The following is a 23,539-nucleotide window of genomic DNA, read 5'->3' as shown; positions in this document are numbered from 1 at the left end:
TAGTGATTCAGGACAAGCTAAAAACACGGTTTGGAAAATGGATTCATGGTGTACTCGCTTATTATATAAATTTTTCTACATTTTGAACACAAACAAAGTTACGGACCGCAGCTCTGATTGGTTGTTTCTTACCGGGAGCGATCGACCACTGGGAGGAGCCAGAGGAGCTTGATTTTTACACAGATTATCTGTCTCATATTCTACTGTCAGGACATAATGACAGGTTTAATAAATATGTAAAAAATATTTTTTTACAAAAGTTCCCTACAGCACCTTTTAGAGGGTTTGTAACAACCACAACAAACACACACATGGAGATCAAATGCAGAAATAAACAGGTTTTATTAATAACAAAGCATATCATATTTGGCACTTTGGTGTCTTGTAATGTAGTGTTGAAGGTTGTTGAGTATGGTGTGAGGTAGAGTGGGATTGTTCATTGCCCTTCAAGCTTAAAAACGTCACGTTGATGTGTTTATAGAAGTTCAATATAACATCATAATGCACGTCACCTTCATACAAAGCGCTATGATTGTCCATCAGGTTATTACAAAAAAGACTATAATACAATATTTACTTTATATAAACTTCTATATACTTCTAATAACATGCGCTCCTGAAAATATACCTTTAAAGGAAGCTGTTATAAAAAATATTATACATTTAATCTGAAGAAACGGTTCAAATCCAGAAACTGTCATAGTGAGTAAATGATGATTTTGTGTGAACTAATAAATCAAAATATGTTAAGACAAGTATTCCTTAAACGATAATAATGCGTTAACGACTACCATTCAAACGTTTTGGGTCAGCAAGACTTTTTTTATGTTTAATGTAAAGAAAGCTGCATTTATTTGATCAAAATAATGTAGAAACGGTTAAATAATATAATTTAAAATAGCTGTTTTTATGTGAATATATAGTAAAATCGAATTTATTTTTTTGCGATACAGCACTGTATTTCCAGCATCATTACTCATCCGTCACATGATCTTCAGAAATCAGTATAATACGCTGATTTGCTGCTCAAGAAACATTTCTGATTATTATCAATGTTGTTGAAACGTGATGCATTATGTTTCATTCTTCTTCAATGAATGAACAGCATTTATTTAAAATAGAAATCTTTTGTATCATTATAAGTGAGTTCACTGTCACTTTTGGTCAATTTAATGCATCCTTGGAGAATAAAAGCATTACATTCTTTAAAAACAAAACAAATCTTGCTAAGACCAAACTTTTGAGCAATATAATATTTCGAGCCTCCAGCACGAGTGAGTCTGTGTGGTTTGGGCTCAAGCTCAGGTCCTGATGATGATGATGATGATGATGATGTTTTGAGTGTGTTCTGTCTGCGGCTCGTTCAGTCTCATCTCTGTCCACGAGACTTCAGACGAGCGCTCGAAACACAAACGACAGAGACGCTCCCAGAGCCAGACCCAGAGACAGGAAGAAGGCCATGATGGCTCCGGCCGTCTCCGCCTCGCTCGCCTCCACCTTCCTGTCCGTCCACAAAAACAACACACACGGAGAAATCTTCTTAAGGCAAAACATGACTGATTTTAATTTGAACTGGTATACTATCACCGTACAATACTTCTCCAGGTGATTAATCACAGAACATGAAGACAAGTGTTTATTTTGCGAGTTGCAAATGATGCATTAGCTAATTAAATCAGCATTTCTGCATGCATTTCCAGAAAAGGAATCTGATCTTTTTTTTATTAATTAAGCCAGGTTCAAAATGTAAAAAGTAAAAACCTTCAGAATCTAGAAAGGAATACAACTGTGAAGTTTTGATGTATGTAAGTGCTGCTGAAGTGATGGAGGAAACTTTTAAAGATATGTTTTGTAGCTGAAATCTGCAGATGCAAATAGAAAAAGTGCAATCATAATATCAGGTGAATGATGCATGAACAAACCCTTCGTTAAAACCCCTCAGAATATAGAGAGGAATTAAACGAATTTCTGGTGTATGTAAGTGCTGATGAAGAGGAGGCGAAAACTTTACAGACTTTTAAGATGTGTGCTATAATTTAATGTACAGACATAAATATATTAAGTACAATATCATAAATATTTAAATGTGCATTTTGGATGTCTCTTTATATAGTCTTAAAGAAAATATTAAAGCAAAAGACCCCACAATTTTACGCCTTAAAACTTATTAAATCACAAATGATGAGAAATCTCAGGCAAATTAATTGGTTACAAAGAGTGGAATCCTTAAGAACGTTCAACTCTATTCAAATTTTTAAAAATTCTAAAGTTCAATCGAATGAATTCTAAATCTAAAATTTCAAAAAATATATATATATTAATTTACTAAATCTAAAATAAAAATAAAAAAAATATTAATTTAGTCACACTCCGAGTTTTATTTCTGCAAATTAATTTATTGCTAAATTATTTTATTATCAGTGATGTGCTATTATAGTTTTTGTAAATATTTTTATTTAGATTTTATTTTTACAATAATTTTTTTTTGTCATTTTAAATATTTGTATATACATTTTTATTACACTTTTAGTTTTAGTACTTGAGCTTTAGGTAAACAAAAATTAAGATATGCTTCTTTTGGCAACTAGTTGAAATAAAAAATGTGAAATATATATATATATATATATATATATATATATATATATATATATATATATATATATAATCTTTTTTTTTTTTTTTTTTTTTTTTTTTTTTTTTCTCCCAAGGTTTTATATTTAGTTCATGATAATAACCCTGATGTGTCCGAATAATCTGGATAATATTCTGTCAGTACTTTACTCACTTGGGTCCGAAGCACATGCACAGACTGGCCAGATATCCATTAGAAAAGGCAAAGAGGATCATGAAGCCGATGAACCAGCCGTCGTGTGAGAAGTAGACGGGCAGATTGTGTCGAGGCTGGACATTACAGAGCATGAAGAGAGGGACGAAAATCACACGGGCCGCTAACAGACCCGGCAGCAGCTTACTGTCTTTCCCGGGCTGAGACACAAGAGACAGAGCATAACAACTAAACGCATGCAGAAATACCATCAACTGTTCTTCTGAATGCATTTGTGTTAGGGTTAAACAGCTGCTCTGACCTCAACAAGTCTTTGAACCCTACGAAAATATGAGACCAAGTGTCCTTTATACTAAAAATACTGTAAGATGCATAAACACTTCGCAATGATAGCTTGTGCTTGAACACTTTGCAATCAAAATGTTTTTCATTTTTCATGGCAAATCATCGAAATTCGCCAGGCCGCCACGGTCACGCCCTTCAACGAAAACTCAAGATCTTCGCAATTTAACATCGCAAAGGCCTTTAGATTAGGCATACCAAATTTGGTGTTGATTTGAAGAACTCTCTAGGAGGAGTTCGTTAAAATACAACACATGGAAATGACCAAAATTACACAAAATATGCTCATAATATTAAAAATAACCGACTTCCTGTTGGGTTTAGAATTTGGCTCCAAGAGTCTTTTTTGTAGGTATTGGTGTGTTACATATGTGTGCCATATGTGTTACATTTTTTTGCAGTTTGAAGACAATAGAAGTGTTGTTGATTGCTTCTTACCCACGTCCAGACTGCTGTAAGGCTGCGACCCAGCCAATCAAACACGTTAAACAACAGGAAACAAGACACTGGGATGAAGTACATCTCTACAGAGAGAATCCAGTCATTATACAGGAGCTTTATTACAAGACGCAAACTAAACGTCTTTATATTCAGACAGTGAAATGCTTTAATATTATAATGAACTTCACAGTTTGTACATGCATAAACAGCAGCAGATTAATTATGGACTAAATATCTTTTGGATTGTATTGTTTTCATGCTTGAAAACACACCGTGGTTATTTGTATTCAGCATTGGTTTTCTCCTTTTTTTTTTGAGTTTCTCACAATTCTGACTTTTTTCTCTCAGAAATGCAAAATATAAACTCACAATCCTGCAAAAATAAATATAAAAAATATATATATAGAAATATATATAAAGATGTATTATATATATATAAAATATATAATATATATAATATATAATATATATAAAAAATCTTGATTGCATATTTTTAATTTGAGATTATAACTCGCGATTCTGAGTTTATCATTCCCAGAATGTAAGATATAGAAAAACATTCAATTTTTAAAAAGTAGTTGAAAAAAATTACAAATACAAAATCTCACAATTTTGATTTTTTTATGTTTTATTTTATTTATTTATTTATTTTTTTGCTCAGAATTTGTCAGAATTGTGAGATATAAACAATAAAGTGTAAAAAGTCAGAATTGTGTGGGTGAGAAAAAACTGAGAAATAAACTCAGAATCTCAAAGAAAGAATTGCGAGGTGTTAACTTGAACGGTATTGAAAAACAAAAAGATTCAGAATTGTGGGATAAAATGTTGCAATTACAGTAAAATAACTTTTTTTAATTGACTTTCATTTATAGAAATTACGAGATGCAGTATAAAAAGTTACAATCCCCTCTTTTTATTTTATTCCCTTACAAAGCCTCATCATCAGACTGTGAATGTTAAAGATTCAGACTCGTTGAACTCTCACCCCACTGTCCTCCATCAGCAACAGTAGATTTGACGTCCACAGTGACCGCAGGAAACGTGCCGATGGTGATGGCGAAGGCAAAGCACACAGAGAAGGCCATAACCCAGATCTGAAGAGAGAAATCCACCTGCGCTGAACTCACTAACACAATCCTGTGGATGCTTGTGCACCGGTTTCAATGTGTTCGCTGTGCAGCTGTTGATTTATTGAGCGTTTACCTTCTTAAAGATGGCCAGCATGGACGGTGTTTGTTTGCCGTCGTCTCCAGCGCTCTTCAGCCGCTCATCTACAGACAGCTTAACTTTAAAACAGGGTTTTGACTGATATTCAGTCTGGAGTTAATTTAGAGGTCACCTTTCTTCAGCAGGTCCATCTTGTTCTCCTCGTCCTCATCTGCTTTGCTCTGCTGACTCTCCTGATAGTACTGAAAAAACGCCTGGAGAAAAATAAAGGAATCAAGACTGTTGATGTTTAAAGCTTTAAATCGATGTCTTCAGTTTTTGTAGCCGCTCAGATCTTACCAGTCTAGGAAGAACAGCATACGATGCGATTGCAAGAGAGATAACGAAACACGCTGTGATGAAGTATCCAAAAGCACTGTCATGCATAGCAGAACCACCTGAGAGAGAAAATATGAAAATATGAGCTTCATATGAACATCACTTTCCCTTGGATTTGGTTTCTGATCAATTTAATTACAATCTAAATTACAATAAGGTGGTGTGTTGTCTTATTGTAATTGTGCTTTTAGCAATATAATAGCACAATATATATATAAACTACATCTTCTTTAAATTTTTGTTACACTCTAGGTGTAAATATTTAAATGTTAAAGCATAAAAATATTTATAAAAAAAATGAATTCCCTTCGTTTAAAAAATATGATTTATATAATACTAATAAATAAAATTATATATTAATTAGTTGTAAGTTAAACAATATTCTTTCACTTTTTTAACACTCAATGATGTAGAGTAAATAGAGGTTAAAATATAAATATATATTTAAATTATATTTTAACTGTAAATAAATATTTTTTATTGCTGAAAACACATTTACACAGAAGTTTATATATATATATATATATATATATATATATATATATATATATATACATGAACATAAACATAAATAATAATATATATATTAATATATAAACAATTACCCTAGAAAAAGTGAAGCTTGTATTTTCGGTGCTTGAATTTATTCTTCTATTTAAAAAGTGTGATTTGAGTTATTTTTTTTTTTTTTTTTGCATGGAAAGCACCATAGATTAGTGTGTGACTCGTTGAGTGATTTGTGGTGCTGTGATTGTGTTGTAGTTGCAGACTCACTGGCGATGGCACAGATCATGGCGAAAGCAGCGAAGGTTCCTGCAAGCCCCTGTCCGCTCATGATGGGTGTTGTGTAGGACGCTGGCAGGAGCCCGGCCATCCCAAACAGACTTCCCTGAAGAACCGCTCCGAACGCTGGGATCAGCACAAATACATCACTTCAAATCACATTCACAACACATTCTGCTTCTGTGAGTTGTTATGCATGTGTTGTAGCGTCTCACAGTTAATGCAGATGATTTTAATCATGGTGATGATGAAGAACGCCAGCGGATCCAAATCTACTTTCACCAGGATGGCAGTGAGCAGGAACACCAGCAGAATGGCCGTCAGACTTCCTGCGATCCGGATCTTCTGAGGAATTCTGCAGATTCAATCACAGTCTCATAATCAGCAAAAACAGGGTTACCTCATAATCTACTCCTAATTCCAAAAGAAAAGTATATAAATCTTCCTTAAATGGAAGAATACGAAACAATATTTTATTTTATTTTATTTTATTTTATTTTATTTTATTTTATTTTATTTTATTTTATTATTTTTTATTTTATTTTATTTTATTATTTTTTATTTTATTTCATTTTATTTTATTATTTTTAATTTTATTATTTTATTTTTATTTTATTTTATTTATAAAATTTGTAGGTAAATTGTGTTTAACTGCCATTAAAATAATATCAATGTGCAAAAATAAATGACTGAATAAATGTATTAAAAACAGTAGTCATTTAATAATAAGAAGAAGAAGAAGAAACAAAATGTCTTATTTACAAATATGTAAAAACCATATGCACAAAAATATAAATACTTATTTTTAAAAAAAAAAACAGTTTTTATTATCCATTTAAAAAAAAAATAGAAAATGAATTCCAATTAATAAGTAAATTATATTTAATCAACAAATGTACTATTTATATCAATAAAATTAAAACGTGTAATTAAATAAAATGTTTAATCTATTTAAATGAATAAAATATTCATGCAAATATATTTATTGATTTACTATGTTTATTTTTTGGTATCTAAAAGTATATATTAAAAATATAATAATATATAAAATATATATTATAAATAAATATTTATTCAAAACAAAAATATTTGCATTTAGTAAACATTTATAAAAATTAATTAATTCAAATAAATACATGTATTCAAGTAAAAACTGTCCTAAAAAAGGCTTGACTTGTTATGCATACTAAAGCGTCTGCAAAAGGACAATGCAAATGACTAAACACTCATTTCTTATTTAGTTTCTTTGGAGAAACGGACCTCTGGTGAAGCACTGAGTTGAGGCAGGTGAAGACCAGCAGAGGAACCATCGCACACAGCGTCATCACATTATTAAACTTGGCCTGTAAGACGCTCCGCGACTCTTCTTCAGTCGCGTTCACAGAGACATTCGCTTCACTGAGAGGATCTGCGAGACGACTGGTGAAATACTGTGAGATCAGCAGATGAAAAAAGACTTGAGAGGTACAGACCTTCTGCTTCATGAGGATGTAGTTTTTGCTTTTGAGGGTTTTGCAAGCATTTGTCAGCATTTCTGGACTGCGTTTCTATGACTTTGCACGAAATATGTGACGCAAGTCCTAAAGTGCTTACCATAGTGGCTGTCATGAAGAAATTCCACGGCAGAAGCGTCCCCAAACCCAGCATGAAGAAAATCAACCACACGCCGTTATATCTGTCAGGAGAAGAGCAATGTTTGACTGCTTCTGAAGCAGGTTTCTGGGTTTCTTAGATGCACCAGAACAAACACAGCTTTCTAAAAGAATCCCAAGGTATTTATGATATCAGCATTTGTTTTTAGTATTTAGAGCCATGTGCTTTGGCTCAGATATGCCTCTTCGCATCTGACGTGACTCTAGATGGAGATTCAGCGGAAGAAACATTCTGTGCTCTTGTTATCTGAGTCTGAGCGGCTGATCGAACAGAGAGATATTCAAGCTTTCGACTCACTTGTCTTTGGGCACCTGAGGCTCCATATCTGTGAGATTCACTGCAATCAGCCGCGATTGTAAAGCTCAAGATCCTGGAAGCAACACGGACTTGTTCAGACACATGACGGGAAAAAGAATAGCAAACCAAATAAATACACTCTTAAAAGTAAATGTCATAGAAGAAGCGTTTAGTTAAAACCCTTTAACATCTGAAGAACCTTTCTGTTTCACAAAATGTTCTTTGTGGCGAAAGAAGGTTCTTCAGATTCTAGAAAAGTAAGAACGTGATCTGTTTTGACTGAATGGCTCCGTGTGGAACCAAAAATGGTTCTTCTCTGGCATCGCAGTGAAAAATATTTTAAGCATTTTTATTTTAAAGAGTACAATAGAAAAAGTCAAGAATATCCAAAATCTAATTTAATGTAGATACAGGAATCATAATATAATTACAAAAAGTAATGCCATATATAATGCAAGAATACAAAGAGTTATTTAGAAGTTTAAATCTAAACTACACATGAAAATAAATACATAATATTAAAATGTATCATGAAAAAGTTTTGTATTATATAGTCTAGAATTAAAAGCATGCATATTTTTTATAATTACCAAAATTTTAAAATCTATAGAAAAATTAATAAATACCATGCATGAATTAAACAAAGTTATTTCTAAGTGAAGTTTATGATTATTAAATTTAAACCAAACATGTAAACAAATATATATATACTAGCAGTAAACGGAAACATTTGAAATAGAGAACCTCATTGTACTTTAAATACAAGACTTATAGTTACATAAAATAAAATAAAAAATATAAAATGTATACATAACATATATCATGCAATATTATAAACTTTCATAGCATTTCATAAGTTTAAATCCATAGTAACCAAATGAGACATAAAAGTTTCACAATCACAGCAAATAATTCAAATAAAAAAGTGAAGTGAAAAACTTACTGACTTTCAAAAACAACACTTGTTGAACACTAATGCAGTTCTGCTTTAAACAGCTGCAGGAGACCCGATAGAGCCCTATGTGAGAGGCCCCGCCCTGAGCTTATGTGACCACGCCCCTTCATGCATATGCAATGAGGGGCTAGGGGGTTTTTTACACTGATAATGCTGCTTATCTGAGTCTCCGCACCATCAACAGCCAGAAAACACAACGTCTGAAGAACAACACAAACCACTGAAATTACAGTGGAAACAATGATGATATATATACATATAATTAAATTAAGATTTTTTCTTCATATTTATATTAATATTATTTATATATTGATTGATTGATTAATAATTTCATTATTTGTGATATGATATAAATTTATTAAAGGGGGGGTGAAATGTTCGTTTTCACTCAATCTCCTGTTAATCTTGAGTACCTATAGAGTAGTACTGCGTCCTTCATAACTCCAAAAAGTCTTTAGTTTAATTATATTCATAAGAGAAAGATAGTCTGTAAATCGGTACAGAAAAAGGGGAAGTCGTGGCCTAATGGTTAGAGGGTTGGGCTCCCAATCGAAAGGCTGTGGGTTCTAGTCTCGGGCCGGACGGAATTGTGGGTGGGGGGAGTGCATGTACAGTTCTCTCTCCACCTTCAATAACACGACTTAGGTGCCCTTGAGCAAGGCATCGAACCCCCAACTGCTCCCCGGGCGCCGCAGCATAAATGGCTGCCCACTGCTCCGGGTGTGTGCTCACAGTGTGTGTGTGTGTGTGTGTGTTCACTGCTCTGTGTGTGTGTGTGTGTGTGTTCACTGCTCTGTGTGTGTGTGTGTGTGTGTTCACTGCTCTGTGTGTGTGCATTTCGGATGGGTTAAATGCAGAGCACAAATTCTGAGTATGGGTCACCATACTTGGCTGAATGTCACTTCACTTTTTTTTTTTGAAAACACGACCGGCTGGAGGCGTGACGTGTGGGCGGAGCTAAAGAATCACAAGCACCAGTAGGCTTTTGCGTTGAGAGCGTTTGGAAGCTGTGACATTACCGTGAGGGAAAAACCATCATCCAAAACAAACCATGGCTAACAGTCAGATTCAGCCGTTTATTTATGATCCAGAATCAGATCCAGAGGCTGAAACTGAACGAGAGCAGCAGCAACAACAACGTCTCTATGTGGTATGTACTGAAACTGTATATATCTGCTTAGCGGGTTTGGAAAATGACTAAGTTCCACTTTATGTCGTCTTTTATTTTATTTGATTTTTTAAGCTGTACATGTGGAAAGTGCAGTTTGATGACAACATCGCATGTTGTTTACTTGATGTGCTTACGCGCCGATAGCTAAGTTAACAACACAGAGATATTTGAAGCAGTTTCACTCACCGCCTGCGGTTCCAACATAAGATCGTGATCCTTTTTCGTTGGGACTGCATTATCCTTAAGAAATAAACGATGTGCAAATCCGTCGTCAAACTGGGCCTTGTTTGTAAAACAAGCATCTTCGAAATGCAGGGAACAAACACAAACACTTGCACAACTCCGTTGATGCTCTGTAAAAATAAACTCCATCCACTGGTCCCTTAATGCTGTTTCTCTTTTGGTAATCTGTGCAGTGTTGTCTTGCCCTGGCAACCAAAAACACACTTCTTCTGTGACATTTTGCGACGCTCTCGCTCTGATCAGTGAAGTCTGTTGTGCTCTCAGTGCTCTGCTATACGGGAGCGCACTCTTCCGGCAGAAGTGCACTTAGGACACATATAAGTTCATAAATTCTGCTCCATCTAACGTCACACAGAGCCATACTCGAAAAAAACTTTCCCAAACTTGTGACAAACCGGAAGGAGTATTTTTGGAAAAGAAATACTCCTTCAAACGTACAACTTAATTTTTGAAACTTTGTCCATGTTTAGCATGGGAATCCAACTCTTTAACAGTGTAAAAAACTCAGTATGCATGAAATAGCATTTCACCCCCCCTTTAAAAATGCTGAAGCCCACAAACTGATCACGAGACTCTGCAGAAGTGGGAAGTGAGCCTTTTCTCCAGAGGCCACGAGTTCAGCTGAGGTCTCTGCATGAAACATGTTAGTTTCTCAGCACACACACACTCACACACACACACACACACACACACATCGACTCTCTCCACGCTGATCTTCTGCAGTACCAGCAAACACCATCATCTTCCCAGCACACACTCCTCTCTGAGACCTGATATACGGCCTGCTCCGCTGATGTTAACCCGGTGAAACGACAGCACTTTTTGGCCAGCAGCACATATCGTATAAGTTATGGGTAAGTTATGTATGATGGAAACCATCCAGTGATTTCCCCACAGAAACTTCTGCAGATAAGAGCTGACAAACAGAAATACAACTTGGCAAATTCATCCATGGAAAACAAGTAAATCACAGAAAGGCAGCACAGAGTCAGACACACTCTGCAGAAAACACTGCTTTTATGCAGTCAGAGAGATATAATGTCTACATATTAACATAACACATTTACATAATGTTCATGAAATATAGCAATATTATAGCAGTGCTTTAAAAAAATATTTCGTATATTTTTATTTGTATATTACTTGTATGTACGTGTGTGTGTGTGTGTGTGTGTGTGTGTGTGTATATATATATATATATATAGCCTATGTCATATGATTTAATAAAATCCAAAAAAAGGTTTTTGTTTATATAATATATGTGTGTGTACTGTGTATATTTATTATATATATATAAAGACTCTAACATACAGTACAGTATATATTTTGATAACAGTATATATTTTCAAAATTATATATATTATATATAAATATATTTCATATGTAAACATACTATATTTTTTCTTAAATATATAGCCATGTGTGTTTATTTATATATACATAATAAATATACAAAGTACACACACATATTATGTACTTATAATTAGTCATTTACAACTTATATTTGGGTCACTTATTAATATTAACACTTCTCATTATTGTTATTATTATTATGTTTTCAATATATTTTCCATTCCATAATATTTTATTGAATATGACAAATGAATAGTAACGTATTGTCATTTTTTAATGAATGGATTGTTATACAATTTTATAAATAATAGCATGTTATTATTATTTTAAAATAATCAGATTTTTATTTGTGAATAATATATGTTTTTAATAGTAATAACAATATTTATGTTTTTTTTACTCTGATGTTTTAGCTATTATTATTGTTGTTGTTGTTGTTGTTGTCATAGTTTCAAGGTGTATTATAATGTAATCATAGCTGTTACTACATACCATAATATTAATTGAATGTAACTATACTCAAATCCTGGATGGAGAGGTGTATGATGTTATAAAGATCCCCTAATACTTTTTTTTTTTTTTTTTACGGATATATTTAGCTTTAATTAATAATGATTGAAAATAATAATAATAATTACGAACATTTATAATATAATGACAACTACAAGAACATATAAGACGCAGTTGTCAGAGACTACAAATCCCATGAGTCAACCTGTCTTCAACAGGAATGACGTCATAAATACCGCAGTTTTTTTTTTTTTTTTTTTGGTCAATCAAATTAATGAATTAAAAAATCATTGGTGATTTTGAGTGATGGTAGAGATGGATTCTACTACATTTTTAATCAGAGGTGAGACATTTGCGTAATTATTTCCGCATCTTCGCTTGTTAATTGTTAAATAGAGCTACTCTAGCAGTTTGAGTAACTGTTGAAATGCACAGACATTGCCACAATATCAATGTGTTTGCTGGGATGTTGGGTCCAGATGTGATTGTTTAATCCTCAGGTGATCTTTGATTGAAATTAACTTTCGTAAAACGAATTAAACAACAGTAGAAGGCTGCCTTTAAAACAGTGTTTGCATGATTGACAGGTGAACAGCTGAAACTGAAGCTGTGATGAAACTGTGTGTGAATCTGAACTCATGTTGGAGTCATGCTGCCCTCTAGTGCTAGTAATGTATTGTACAGAAATATATATATTTTTTAAATAATAAAAATATCTAAAACAGGCATCAAAACAGATACTGTACGACTACTTTAGATCGCTTAGCATTGCTGTGTATGTGGAGAGCATTCCAGTAAATTTGGGATATTGCACAATACTCTCAGTTAAATTAATAATATTGTAGTTGGTCCCATTCATAATCTGAAAATATGGCATGTTTATGGCATGTAATTTGATGATAGAATGGATTATTTATTCATTTTCAGGAGTCAGCAAATGTTTTCGTTCCCTGCCAAACAAGTAGTTGCCAGTTTTATTTATTTATACACAAAAAATCAAACTATGTGAATTATGTTTCTTTATATATTTGTAATTCTATATTAATTAGTTAAGTGATGTCACACACACACACACACATCACTCAAACCATTAATGTACACCGATTAACTAATAAAATGATGATGATGATGATGATGGTGATGGTGATTTAAGCTCAGTAAAGTGATTTGAGACCCTGTTGTGTGTGTGTGTGTGTGTGTGTGTGTGTGTGTGTGTGTGTGTGTGTGTGTGTGTGTGTGTGTGTGTGTGTGTGTGTGTGTGTGTGAGAGAGATCCTTGACCACAAAAACAGTCATAAGGGTCGATTTGTCGAAATTGAAATTTCTGCATCATCTGAAAGCTGAATAATAAATGATCTCTCCATTGATGTGTGGTTTGTTCGGAGGACAATATTTGTCTGAGATGCAACTATTTGAAAATCTGGAATCTGAGGGTGCGAAAAAATCTAAATATTGAGAAAATCATCTTTAAAGTTGTTCAAATTAAGTTCTTAGCAATGCATATTACTAATCAAACATTACATTATATTTATGGTAGGAAATGTACAAAATATCTTGATGGAACATGATCTTTACTTAATATCCTAATGATTATATATATACAGTATAGAGAGAGAGAGAGAGAGAGAGAGAGGTTTGATCAAATGAATAACAGTAATCTTTGTCTTAGAAAACGCCAGTCATAAACTTTTAAAGCCATGAAGATATGCATGTAATCGACTGTCCTGAGTGCCCTTTACTATTTATAACCTCTGAACACACAATCATTCAAATATATATATATATATATATATATATATATATATATATATATATATATATATATATATATATATATATATATATATATATACATTTAACATTTGTCTTTTGGTTTCAGCCTGAATCAGTTTTATTTATGATATATAATTTGTTTAATGTGTTATTTTCATGACAGTAAAGCACCCATGTTTTATATTATTTAATTTAGAATGTATTTGATTTCATTTAATTAAATATGTTTTATATATACAAAAATATAAAGAAAATAACAACACAATGAAAAAAAAAATTAATCTCAATTGTTATTTATGCAATTATTATTATTATTATTATTATTTATTTATTATTTTTTGTTTCTAATGTTCGTCTCAAGACATTCTTTCAAAGCAGCTTTAGGAAAAAATCATTCTCTTGATTTCTGTTATTGTACTGACTCTTGTTGCAGGATTTTACACGACTGAAGTTCTACATTGACACAAGAGTACAGAAGTATGTTAGTGAAACATGAGCCACACACAGTATCTACTTCACCCTCCATTTACAAAAGACATTCGATCAGAAACGCTCTCCTCTCACCTTTACTGAGCTGAACTGAGAAACTTCATTCAATAACTCCAGCAATGTTTTGAAGGTATATGCCTGTTTCTGTCACGATGATGTCAAATCTTTGCCTGCTATCTCAAAGAAACCAAATATTAGCTGTCTGAGAGATAACACAAACCAGCCTCGATCTGTTCAGAGACAGTGAACAGCAACAGTTTCACCTGAAAAGCAAAGCTAATAAATCAATCCCCTTCTGTCTGTGATGCAATGCTGTTTGTCAGACAGATAGTTGGGAGATTCGTTAAATGCCCATAAGGGGTTTGATTATCACTCATATTGATTAATCATTTATGCCAAATTAACAGTATTGATTGCTGTTACAATTACACTTTCATTCTGTCTGTGCTGTCGTGGAATATTATGATGAAATGATCATTAATAGTAATTATAAACCCATAAGAGTATTATTTTTACTTAATATTTTTTGGCTCAATAACATGGAAGATGTGTAGTATTTTAAGCTTAACAATCACAATTCAGCAAAGGTGAAAATAAATGTGATTATTTATTTAGCGATGCGATTCATGATAATAAGAATAAATTATGTTATCTTCAAAATTAATCACATGTAATAAAGATGATAATAAATATCATTATTTAGATAGCAAAGCAATTAATGATAATAATAATAATTAATATTACGATTTTCATTATGCATATTATGTTTTCTTCAGAAAGTAAAAAAATGCCATTTAAAATAATTAATGAATCTTAAATTAATTTACTTATTTAAAAAAATCCTTTTTACTTAACATTGTAAAAGTAGTTAATTTATCTGCCATTTGATATTTGATCAGTATTATAAATGATCATATGTTTATATATATATATATATATATATATATATATATATATATATATATATATATATATATATATATATATATATATATATAATTTTTAAAGAATAAAAATATATTTCATAATATTATGAAAATATAATTAGAGTAGAAAATATATTTCATAATATTATAATAGTATTTATATGTTTTATTTGACATCGGTGGATGACACGTTTTATGTCAAGAGAAAAAGAAAACCAGTTTAAGGAGACAAAGATGACTTATTTCACTAGTATTGATTGGTAATGTGTCAGTCATCAACCTAACAATAAAATCTGTTCCCTGACCGTCTGTCAACACACTCAAACACAAAATGCACATTAATAGAGAGCGTATAAAGTCAAAGCAGCCCTACCTGCTGCCAGCTGTGTGTGTGTGTTTGAACTCTGTTCTCCACAGCAGAAGTTCAAAGAGCGTCAGGGCTCTTATCTGAATGAGTGAGAGCTGACCACTATCAGCAGCAGCAGGGCCTAATCACTGCAGGGTCAAAGGTCAGCGTGAGCCGAGGGGATGTCCTGCTTTCTGTCCACTCACCGTTAGGTTCACAGACTCACCTTCAGATGCATGTCTGTAGGACTGACCCAAACCCAGATAAAGCATCAGACACTGCTTCTAAACCTCTACTGACAGTATTTTTCTCTGGAAGCTGCTAAGTGTGTTTTGGGTAGTCAGTCGGTGAAAATGATTCCTGATTACTCTGCAAAGATGTGTCACACAACAGGAAGTGTGGCATTTTGTACCACTCATCCTTTCTTCTGTTTCTTTGTCTTGAAAAATAGTTTTTATTCCCAGTTTTGTGCAAACAGGATATTGCCAAATGTGCCCATATACTGTATAATGAATAATGTGGCGTGATGCTCTTCCAGATATTTGGTGATATGCTGCTTTCTGTTGGATAGATGGTGATACTGCAGTCATGGTTGAATAGTAATATTAATAATAATACAGTAATACCTATGTTTGTACAATTTAAGACTGATATTAAAAAGTAATTGAAACTAAATGTAAACATAAAAGCTTGATAGCAATATGAACTATGCTTTTCTGCACTTTTTATTTATTTATTTATCTGTACACACACTCCTGGGGCATGTTTCATAATACAAGTTTACCAAATAAGCCAGGGTTATTTCAAAACATATATTTCAGAATATATTGTCAGTTGAATCAGTTCAAAATAAGTCAGGTTTACTGAAATAAGCCTGGCTTATTTGATACATTTGTTTCATGAAATGTTTGGTTATGTGTAATAATAAATAAATAAATAAATAAAGCATGCTTAGGGTGGAATCTGTTCATAATTGAACCTAGGAAAATGTATGGAAACTTGGGAAAAAATAAAATAAAATTACAACCGTGATTATTTCTCTTTTTTTTTTTTTTTTTTTTTTTTTTGTCAGAATTGCGGGTTTAAAGTATATTAAAAGTTACAAAAATGTCTGTAGTATCAATTTTAGCATCAGTTTAGATTTTTTTGTCAATAATAAAAATACTAACCCTGTTTTTCATCTTGCAATTCTGACTTTTTCTGAGTTTACTGTGAATCTCACAATGCGTTGACTCAGAATTGCACCAAAAAAGTCAGAATAATTAGTTTAAAAGTAATTATTATTATTATTATTATTATTATTAATCCAGTGACAGAATCAAGCTTTCATATTATAAATGGATTTAAAGAATCACATCCACCAGAGATTTGATGATATTGTGAAACTGACCACAGAATGAAGTAAACCAGAAGGAATGACAGCAGTGCACAAAACTGTTTTTACAAACATGATCATTTTAATTAGTTTAACTTCAATTACCAAGAACGACTGCAGTCAAAATAGATTCCTCTAGACATAACAATATTAGTCAGCCAACAGCAAACAGACGTGTCATTCACACTGATTCATTCACTGACACGCTCGATCAGTTTGTGTTGTGTTCACTGCTGTTAACTCAATTTCAGCTGTAATAGATTGTGTAAGCTTGAATATATAATGATGGCGAAATCTTGAAGCTCTGCGTCCACGTCACCTACACAATACAAGGAAAACAGCTGCATTACATCAGATTTGACATTGAAGAGATGAATCAGAGACATCAAATTGATTATTAAGCCATAATTCTTCATTTAAAAAGACATACACTTAAAAAAGACATATACGCACTTACCTGTCGAAGAGCACAAACAGCGTTTGAACAGGAGTGCATCACCTAAACCAGATCAAAATAGATAATATTTTCTATAAAGAAAGATTATAAGCATTCACATTGCAATTGCATTTTTTATGTTTTCTAAATTAGTCGTGGGTGATATGACCAAAATGTTATACCACAGTATAAGAATGTTTTTTGTTTTATTTTTATAACTAAAACATTGTATGAATCAGATATAATCTAATTAATGATCCAAAAGTGATTCAGTCAAGATTTTGTCTTTGTATTTTGTTGTTTGATTTACGTTAATGACACAGGCTGAGGCAGATAAATTAGGCTGCTGTCACTTTAAGACTGACTGCACAGATCTAATATACTGACAGACAACCATTTTTCACCCTCTACTGTTTATGCATGTTTTTTTTTTTTAATAGATAGCTAACTGTGTTTACGTGAATACTCCACACGATGGACATTTTTGGCATAACTGTGTGTGTGTTCGACCATTCAAGCGCAAAAAGATGCAAAAGAGAATTTACGATCGTCTTTAGAGAGAGGCGTGTTGTGTCCGCACGGTCCATGTCAGCGTATGAGCGTCGGATTGCTAAGGTTTTCCGGGTGTTTGCTTGCAGTCTCTGTGATATTCTGGATCCTTCAGTGTGATTCTATGTGACTATTGTGCTGTTTTATCGCACCAGTAATAGTGAAGCGCGACTTCTTTTCAAGCTGTACCTCTTTTTTCCTGACAGAACGGAGTTGAGGTATTTCTTGGCTGCCATCTGTTTGCGGTAGCGGCTGTAGTTGTCTGTGAAGACAGCATCTGAGTGACGCTTCACAGGCATCTGCTGCACATCCAGCTCATCACTACAGCAGACAGACAGAAAAATGACCCCCGCTGTACACTCAACCTCCTGCTGCCTCATTATTAAAAGCTTAATTAAATCCGCGTCACAACAGATATCGCATTACCTCGAGATGCTTAGCACATTCAGTTTGCCATCCAGACTTATTTAACCTGTTAGCTTTCATATATAAACCATTTTGAAACAGGCATTGTGCTTCCATGGAAATGGTATTTTAAATCCTGTTGGTAGGCTCCTCCCCCTAGAGGGCGGTGCCAAGTGTCATATTACAAAATGTACTACAATATTAATCAAGAATGTTTCTAATCTTGTCGAATTACATATCTTTGGAAGAGTCGGAGTCTCAAGGTTACATATTTGGTGGTTATTTTATTAGAAATTTAATGTTAATGTATAATTATATAAATCTGTCTGGAAAATGCATTCAGTGGAGTTTCACCTGGTGGCTATTTTTGGTATTTCGCCTAAACAAAATCTCACAGGAGTGTAATAGTAACTTCAAATTTGGAGCATAATTTATTTAGACGTGTGTGTGTGTGTGTGTGTGTGTGTATATATATATATATATATATATATATATATATATATATATATATATATATATATATATATATATATTAATCACAGCCTTTGTTTTTTGTTTTTGTTTTTTTGACAAAGCATGTATCATTGGAAAGGCCTGACTCTCAATGTTACATATTTGGTGGAAATTTCATGATAAAAGTGACATTGAGATAAAAATGTGTACATTTTTTATATATATATATTTTTTTTTTTGTTTTAGTTTTTTTAGTGGAGTTTGGGTTGGTATAGCTCCTAAACAAAATTGCACCGGAGCCTTAATTTTTGTAATAACAACTTCAATTTTGAAACTTAATTTATTTAGACGTGGCTTTGATTTCCCTATCACATATTTTAGTACTCTTCATAAAATAGGTATAATTCGATAGCTTAAACTCTCAGAATTCATCATATGAAACCGTTTTGAAATGTAAAATTGCATTACCAAGAAAATGGTACTTTAAATCCTGTTGGTAGGCTCCTCCCACTAGTGGGCGGTGTCAAGCGTCATATTACGAAATTGAATACAAGATTTCTTAATCAAAACTTTTCCTAAACTTGACAAAATCATATTGTTGGAAAGGTCTCAAGGTTATTTTGAGTATCAAGGTTATTTTGTGATAACGGTAATATTGTGAAATAAATTTATAATATGGAGAAAGGATTATATGTTCAGAGCTTTGGTGTCACCCGGTGGCTATTTTTGGCGCAACGCCTAAATAAAATCTCATTGGAAGTAGGAACTTCAATTTTTGTAATGTCTATTTCAAGAACATAATTTATTTAGACATATTGCTTACATTCTTTTAGATTATTTTATGTAAAATAAAAACCGTACAGTACTTAAGCCATCTACTGTATGGCCATGTTTACCTGACTCTCTTTGCAAGTAAAGACTCCAGATATTCTTTAGCAGACAGCTGGCCGAGCAGTTTACTGTATCCGCTCGTGAACAGTCCGTCAGCGTGTCTGGATGGTCTAAAAGCAATACAGATTAAAAACACTCTTTATTTTATTGTAAGATTGTCTTCAGTGCTTTCTCGTAAACTTAAAGCTGTTTGTCTCCACAAAAGATCTTCCTCATCATCACTTTTACAGCTGTAGTCTTTCCTCTGGAAATGGATCTATAATATTTTTACAAGAGAGTAAATGGAAGCCGTTGCTAATGTCATGGTGTTGCTTTGACGAACCTCTCGACGGTTTTTGCGAGTTCATACAGGAGTTTATACGCCTCCAGATCATGTAGTGACGGATCTCTCGTCCAGTCGTACTCTCCGTCTTCATCCAGAGCATCTGGTCTGGAAAGAATTAAGATGCAAAATACTAAATGTGTCCTTCACATTAGACCTGTACATTAATAAAGTGTTTTATGTCTGACCTGATGCCTGGATATTCAGAGATGGCAGGCAGTGCAAGAGTCCTGCAGCAGAAGACGCCACAGACGGCCATCAGGAGGAGCGTCTGACAGCTGCTCAGTGAAATCATGTCTTTCTGCGGACATTTAAACCAGGTCAGAACAAACATCTGCATTACACTGAATATGCAGATTGATTTGTCTTTTCTTTTGATAGCAATTTTCTGCTGAGCTTTTTTATTGAGATTTTAGATTAAAATGACATGAAACATAAAGGCGCTGTGATTAGTCGTTATTTTAAGCTTTTGTTTTTCAGTTTATATTAATGATTAACAAATGCATTTATAAACGTGCACATATCTAGTTTCCTAATTAGCATTTAGTTTTTATAAATGCACATAAATTTGAAAGGTGAAATTTGTTAATTAAGTTCCCAAATACCTATGCATGGTTTTAGAAGTTTAAAAAAAAATTATGTACTTTTTTACAATATATATTATATAATCATTAAAAATGCATTTATACATTGTTCAGATATCCCATGTTCTTTCCCAATTAACAGAAGCACAAAAAAAGTTTTAATAAATGCACGTACATTCTAAATGTGAAATTTGTAAAGCACTCAACTAACCATAAAAGTTTTTAAAACTTTGCATTTTTCTAAACAATATAAATGATATAATGATTAACAAATGCATTTGTAAGATGTAAATTAAATAAAATGTAGTTACTCATTTAACATAAGATCATAAAACATTTTGATTTTAATAGATGTACACAAATTTCTATATATATATATATATATATATATATATATATATATATATATATATATATATAAACATATGCATTTATAAAAGAAAAAATATCCCATTTAGTTTCCCAATTAACAGAAGCTCAAAAACATTTTATTTTACTACATGCAAAAATTTTGAAATGTGACATTTTTCTAACAATAAATGTTTAATAAATAAAAGCATTTATAAAAGTTAAACTATCCCATGTAATTAGCTAGTTAATTTAAAGCTCAAAAACTTTTTCTTTTAATAAATGCACATAAATTTGAAATGCACAAAGTTTGAAACTTTGTATTTTTCTAATATTATATATTCTATAATGATTGAGAAATGAATTTATTATAAGTTCAGATATCCCATGGAGTTTCTACACACACAAATAAGACTGAAGAATCTGAGAACTCACGGTCGGATGATCTCTGGCACCTGTATGGATGAAGAATAGTTTCCTCGGCTCAGTTCTCGTCTGTCTGTGTCTCTCTGTCTCCTGACTGCCGCTTTTATACACCTGATTATTCACGTTACTGAAGACTCACAGCATCTGACCTGCGTCACTCGGTCTCGTAGGAGACACCCAATGGTGATCAAACTGGTGGTCAAACTCAAATTGAGTTTCTCGGAAAGACTGAAAATGACACTGACTCATTTTTCTGTAAAATACTTAAATGATGTTCACTCCAGTTTCTTTTTGGTCATTTACTGTGCTTTCTTATAATAATGAAAACAAATGCATTGTTTAACTGAAGTACTTTTTTGACGTCTGAAATCTGAAGCTCCGAGTTGAGGTTAAGACGGTCTCTGATGGTAATTGATAATCTTAAATAGATTGCGAAAGGTATGACGTGATGTGAGTTGTACAGAAGCATCGGTCAATCGTATTACAGAATTCTGCAGATCTGCTAATCTAATATAACTGCACCCACACTGTATTAAGGTCAGTGTACAGTAAAACAGGTCATTTCAGGTATCAATATAACCGTCTGGAACTTAACATAAATATTAAACCAAAATATAAGCGATTCTGTAAGTGATTACATTAATAAATGCATTGGTTTTTGTGCTTATCCATACAAAGCCTGTTGTCAGGGTATTGCTAGGCAGTTGCTATATAGGTGTTTGCCAAGTCTTTGTGATATTTTGTACCTTTATACTTAAACTTTTGAATAGAATTTTAATGAAATAAGGCTAAATTAAATTAATTTTATTCTTATTATTTATATTTTGGCATAGTTAAAATTTTGATTTGATTTGATAATTTTATTTTATATTATTTATTTTAATTATGTAATAATCATTTAATATAATAATGTATTTTTCATGTGATTTTTGTGGTGAAATTAACTTCTGAAAACACTCAAACAATTATGAAAACACTATTCATTAATATTAATATTAATAATATGAAAAATTATTTGTTTTAATTTATAGTATAATAGACTATTATACAATAATCTTAATTTAAAAGTCTATATTTTAAAGTAACTTAAAGATAATTCCTGTACATTGTGTTTTATGTGTTTTATGAAACTTAACATTAATATTATGGTTCTATAAAATAATAATTCTATAATTAAAGGCATTGTTTTTTATGCTTCCCCATGCAAAGCATGTTGCCAGAGTGTTGCTTTATGGTTGCTGTGGTGTCCCAAGTGTTGCTATGGTTTTTCAAGTGTTTGTATGTTTGTAGTGCGTTGCTATGGTGTTGCATATGTTTGTAGCACGTTGCTATGGTGTTGCATATGTTTGTAGCACGTTGCTATGGTGTTGCATATGTTTGTAGCGTGTTGCGGTGCTGTTGCATACTTTTGTGCCAAGTTGCTTATGTTTGTAGCGCGTTGCTATGCTCTTACATATGTTTGTAGCGCGTTGCTATGCTCTTACATATGTTTGTAGCGCGTTGCTATGGTGTTGCTTATGTTTGTAGGCTGGCTGCAAAAGGGAGTCAGTCCCATAGACTCCCCATGTTAAAATGCCCAACTATACAACAGAAAAAAAACATGTTTACAGCCTGGTGCAAAAATAGATTTTGGTCTATACAGCTAGTTTTGCCCTTCATGACAACTGTGAGGGGGGGTGAATTTTTTTAGAACTCATCCGTTTAAATTATATTAAGTCTTAAAGTTATGCATAATTAAGGGCGTGGCCATTTGATTGACAGGTGTATTAGCACTGCTGTCACCGCTGTCGTGCTAGGTGAGCGTGGCTTCAGCAACCAGCTCCCGCCTTTTTGCCCATTTTCGATTTGCCGGGAAAGTCGCGTTGTGAGGCGCTGCCAAGATGGCGACGGACCGATCTCCACACTTTAGGCTTCAAAAACATTCTTCGGGAGTCTACGGGTGACGTCATGGACACTACGTCCATGTTTTTATACAGTCTATGGGCCTGCCTGAGAATGGAATCTGCAGAGAGTGCAGGGGTATAGTATATGGTGCAGCTGCACACCCTATTTGGACATAAAACAAAATATATGATGAGACCTCCTTGGTGCAGACATTAACAAAATACAGCATTTATTATGTATATATGTTATGTTTAT

The 23,539-nt window shown here is 32.9% G+C and overlaps 3 protein-coding genes across 10 annotated transcripts in view; 1 reads left to right on the top strand and 2 right to left on the bottom strand.

Moving 5' to 3' along the window:
- Nucleotides 1-323: 323 nt before the first annotated feature.
- Nucleotides 324-15,656, bottom strand: LOC127968348 (equilibrative nucleoside transporter 1). 8 transcript variants are annotated; one of them, XM_052569510.1, is made up of 13 exons: nucleotides 15,639-15,656; nucleotides 7,847-7,919; nucleotides 7,490-7,571; nucleotides 7,157-7,326; nucleotides 6,112-6,251; nucleotides 5,888-6,022; nucleotides 5,075-5,172; nucleotides 4,908-4,989; nucleotides 4,772-4,839; nucleotides 4,554-4,662; nucleotides 3,566-3,651; nucleotides 2,786-2,985; nucleotides 324-1,501 (listed from the first exon to the last, which is right to left on the bottom strand). In XM_052569510.1, the coding sequence occupies exons 2-13, from the start codon at nucleotides 7,870-7,872 to the stop codon at nucleotides 1,390-1,392; spliced, it is 1,308 nt and encodes a 435-aa protein (XP_052425470.1). In that variant the 5' UTR covers nucleotides 7,873-7,919; nucleotides 15,639-15,656; the 3' UTR covers nucleotides 324-1,389. The 8 variants fall into 8 exon arrangements, with proteins under 8 accessions (XP_052425470.1, XP_052425469.1, XP_052425464.1 ...); XM_052569509.1 differs by lacking the exon at nucleotides 15,639-15,656 and adding an exon at nucleotides 14,415-14,584 and having other exon boundaries at nucleotides 7,847-7,935; XM_052569504.1 differs by lacking the exon at nucleotides 15,639-15,656 and adding an exon at nucleotides 14,415-14,584.
- The window catches only part of acyp2 (acylphosphatase 2, muscle type), a 133,900-nt gene continuing 122,733 nt past the window's right edge, over nucleotides 12,373-23,539 (top strand). Inside the window, exon 1 of the mRNA XM_052569525.1 lies at nucleotides 12,373-12,421. The gene's annotated coding sequence lies outside the window, so the exon portion shown is untranslated. The remainder of the gene's footprint in view (nucleotides 12,422-23,539) is intronic.
- On the bottom strand, nucleotides 17,047-21,487 carry LOC127968357 (VIP peptides-like). The gene is made up of 7 exons (XM_052569522.1): nucleotides 21,410-21,487; nucleotides 20,231-20,343; nucleotides 20,043-20,150; nucleotides 19,726-19,830; nucleotides 18,161-18,292; nucleotides 17,444-17,485; nucleotides 17,047-17,305 (listed from the first exon to the last, which is right to left on the bottom strand). Exons 2-6 carry the CDS (start codon nucleotides 20,335-20,337, stop codon nucleotides 17,482-17,484), a joined length of 456 nt encoding a protein of 151 aa, XP_052425482.1. The 5' UTR covers nucleotides 20,338-20,343; nucleotides 21,410-21,487; the 3' UTR covers nucleotides 17,047-17,305; nucleotides 17,444-17,481.

The sequence above is a fragment of the Carassius gibelio genome, chromosome B11 (genome assembly GCF_023724105.1).
Source record: "Carassius gibelio isolate Cgi1373 ecotype wild population from Czech Republic chromosome B11, carGib1.2-hapl.c, whole genome shotgun sequence".
Taxonomy (NCBI): domain Eukaryota; kingdom Metazoa; phylum Chordata; class Actinopteri; order Cypriniformes; family Cyprinidae; genus Carassius; species Carassius gibelio.
Note: the sequence above shows the minus strand (reverse complement) of the source record. Positions and strands in the feature narration are given on the sequence as shown.

Coding starts and splice junctions, on each gene's coding strand:
- LOC127968357 (XM_052569522.1), bottom strand. CDS start 20,337: ATGATTTCACTGAGCAGCTGTCAGACGCTCCTCCTGATGGCCGTCTGT. Junction 19,831..20,042: donor CTCGCAAAAACCGTCGAGAG/GTTCGTCAAAGC, acceptor TATTGCTTTTAG/ACCATCCAGACACGCTGACG. Junction 18,293..19,725: donor TTACTTGCAAAGAGAGTCAG/GTAAACATGGCC, acceptor TGTCTGCTGTAG/TGATGAGCTGGATGTGCAGC.
- LOC127968348 (XM_052569510.1), bottom strand. CDS start 7,872: ATGGAGCCTCAGGTGCCCAAAGACAA. Junction 4,840..4,907: donor GATGGACCTGCTGAAGAAAG/GTGACCTCTAAA, acceptor AGCTGTCTGTAG/ATGAGCGGCTGAAGAGCGCT. Junction 3,652..4,553: donor TGCTGATGGAGGACAGTGGG/GTGAGAGTTCAA, acceptor TTCTCTCTGTAG/AGATGTACTTCATCCCAGTG.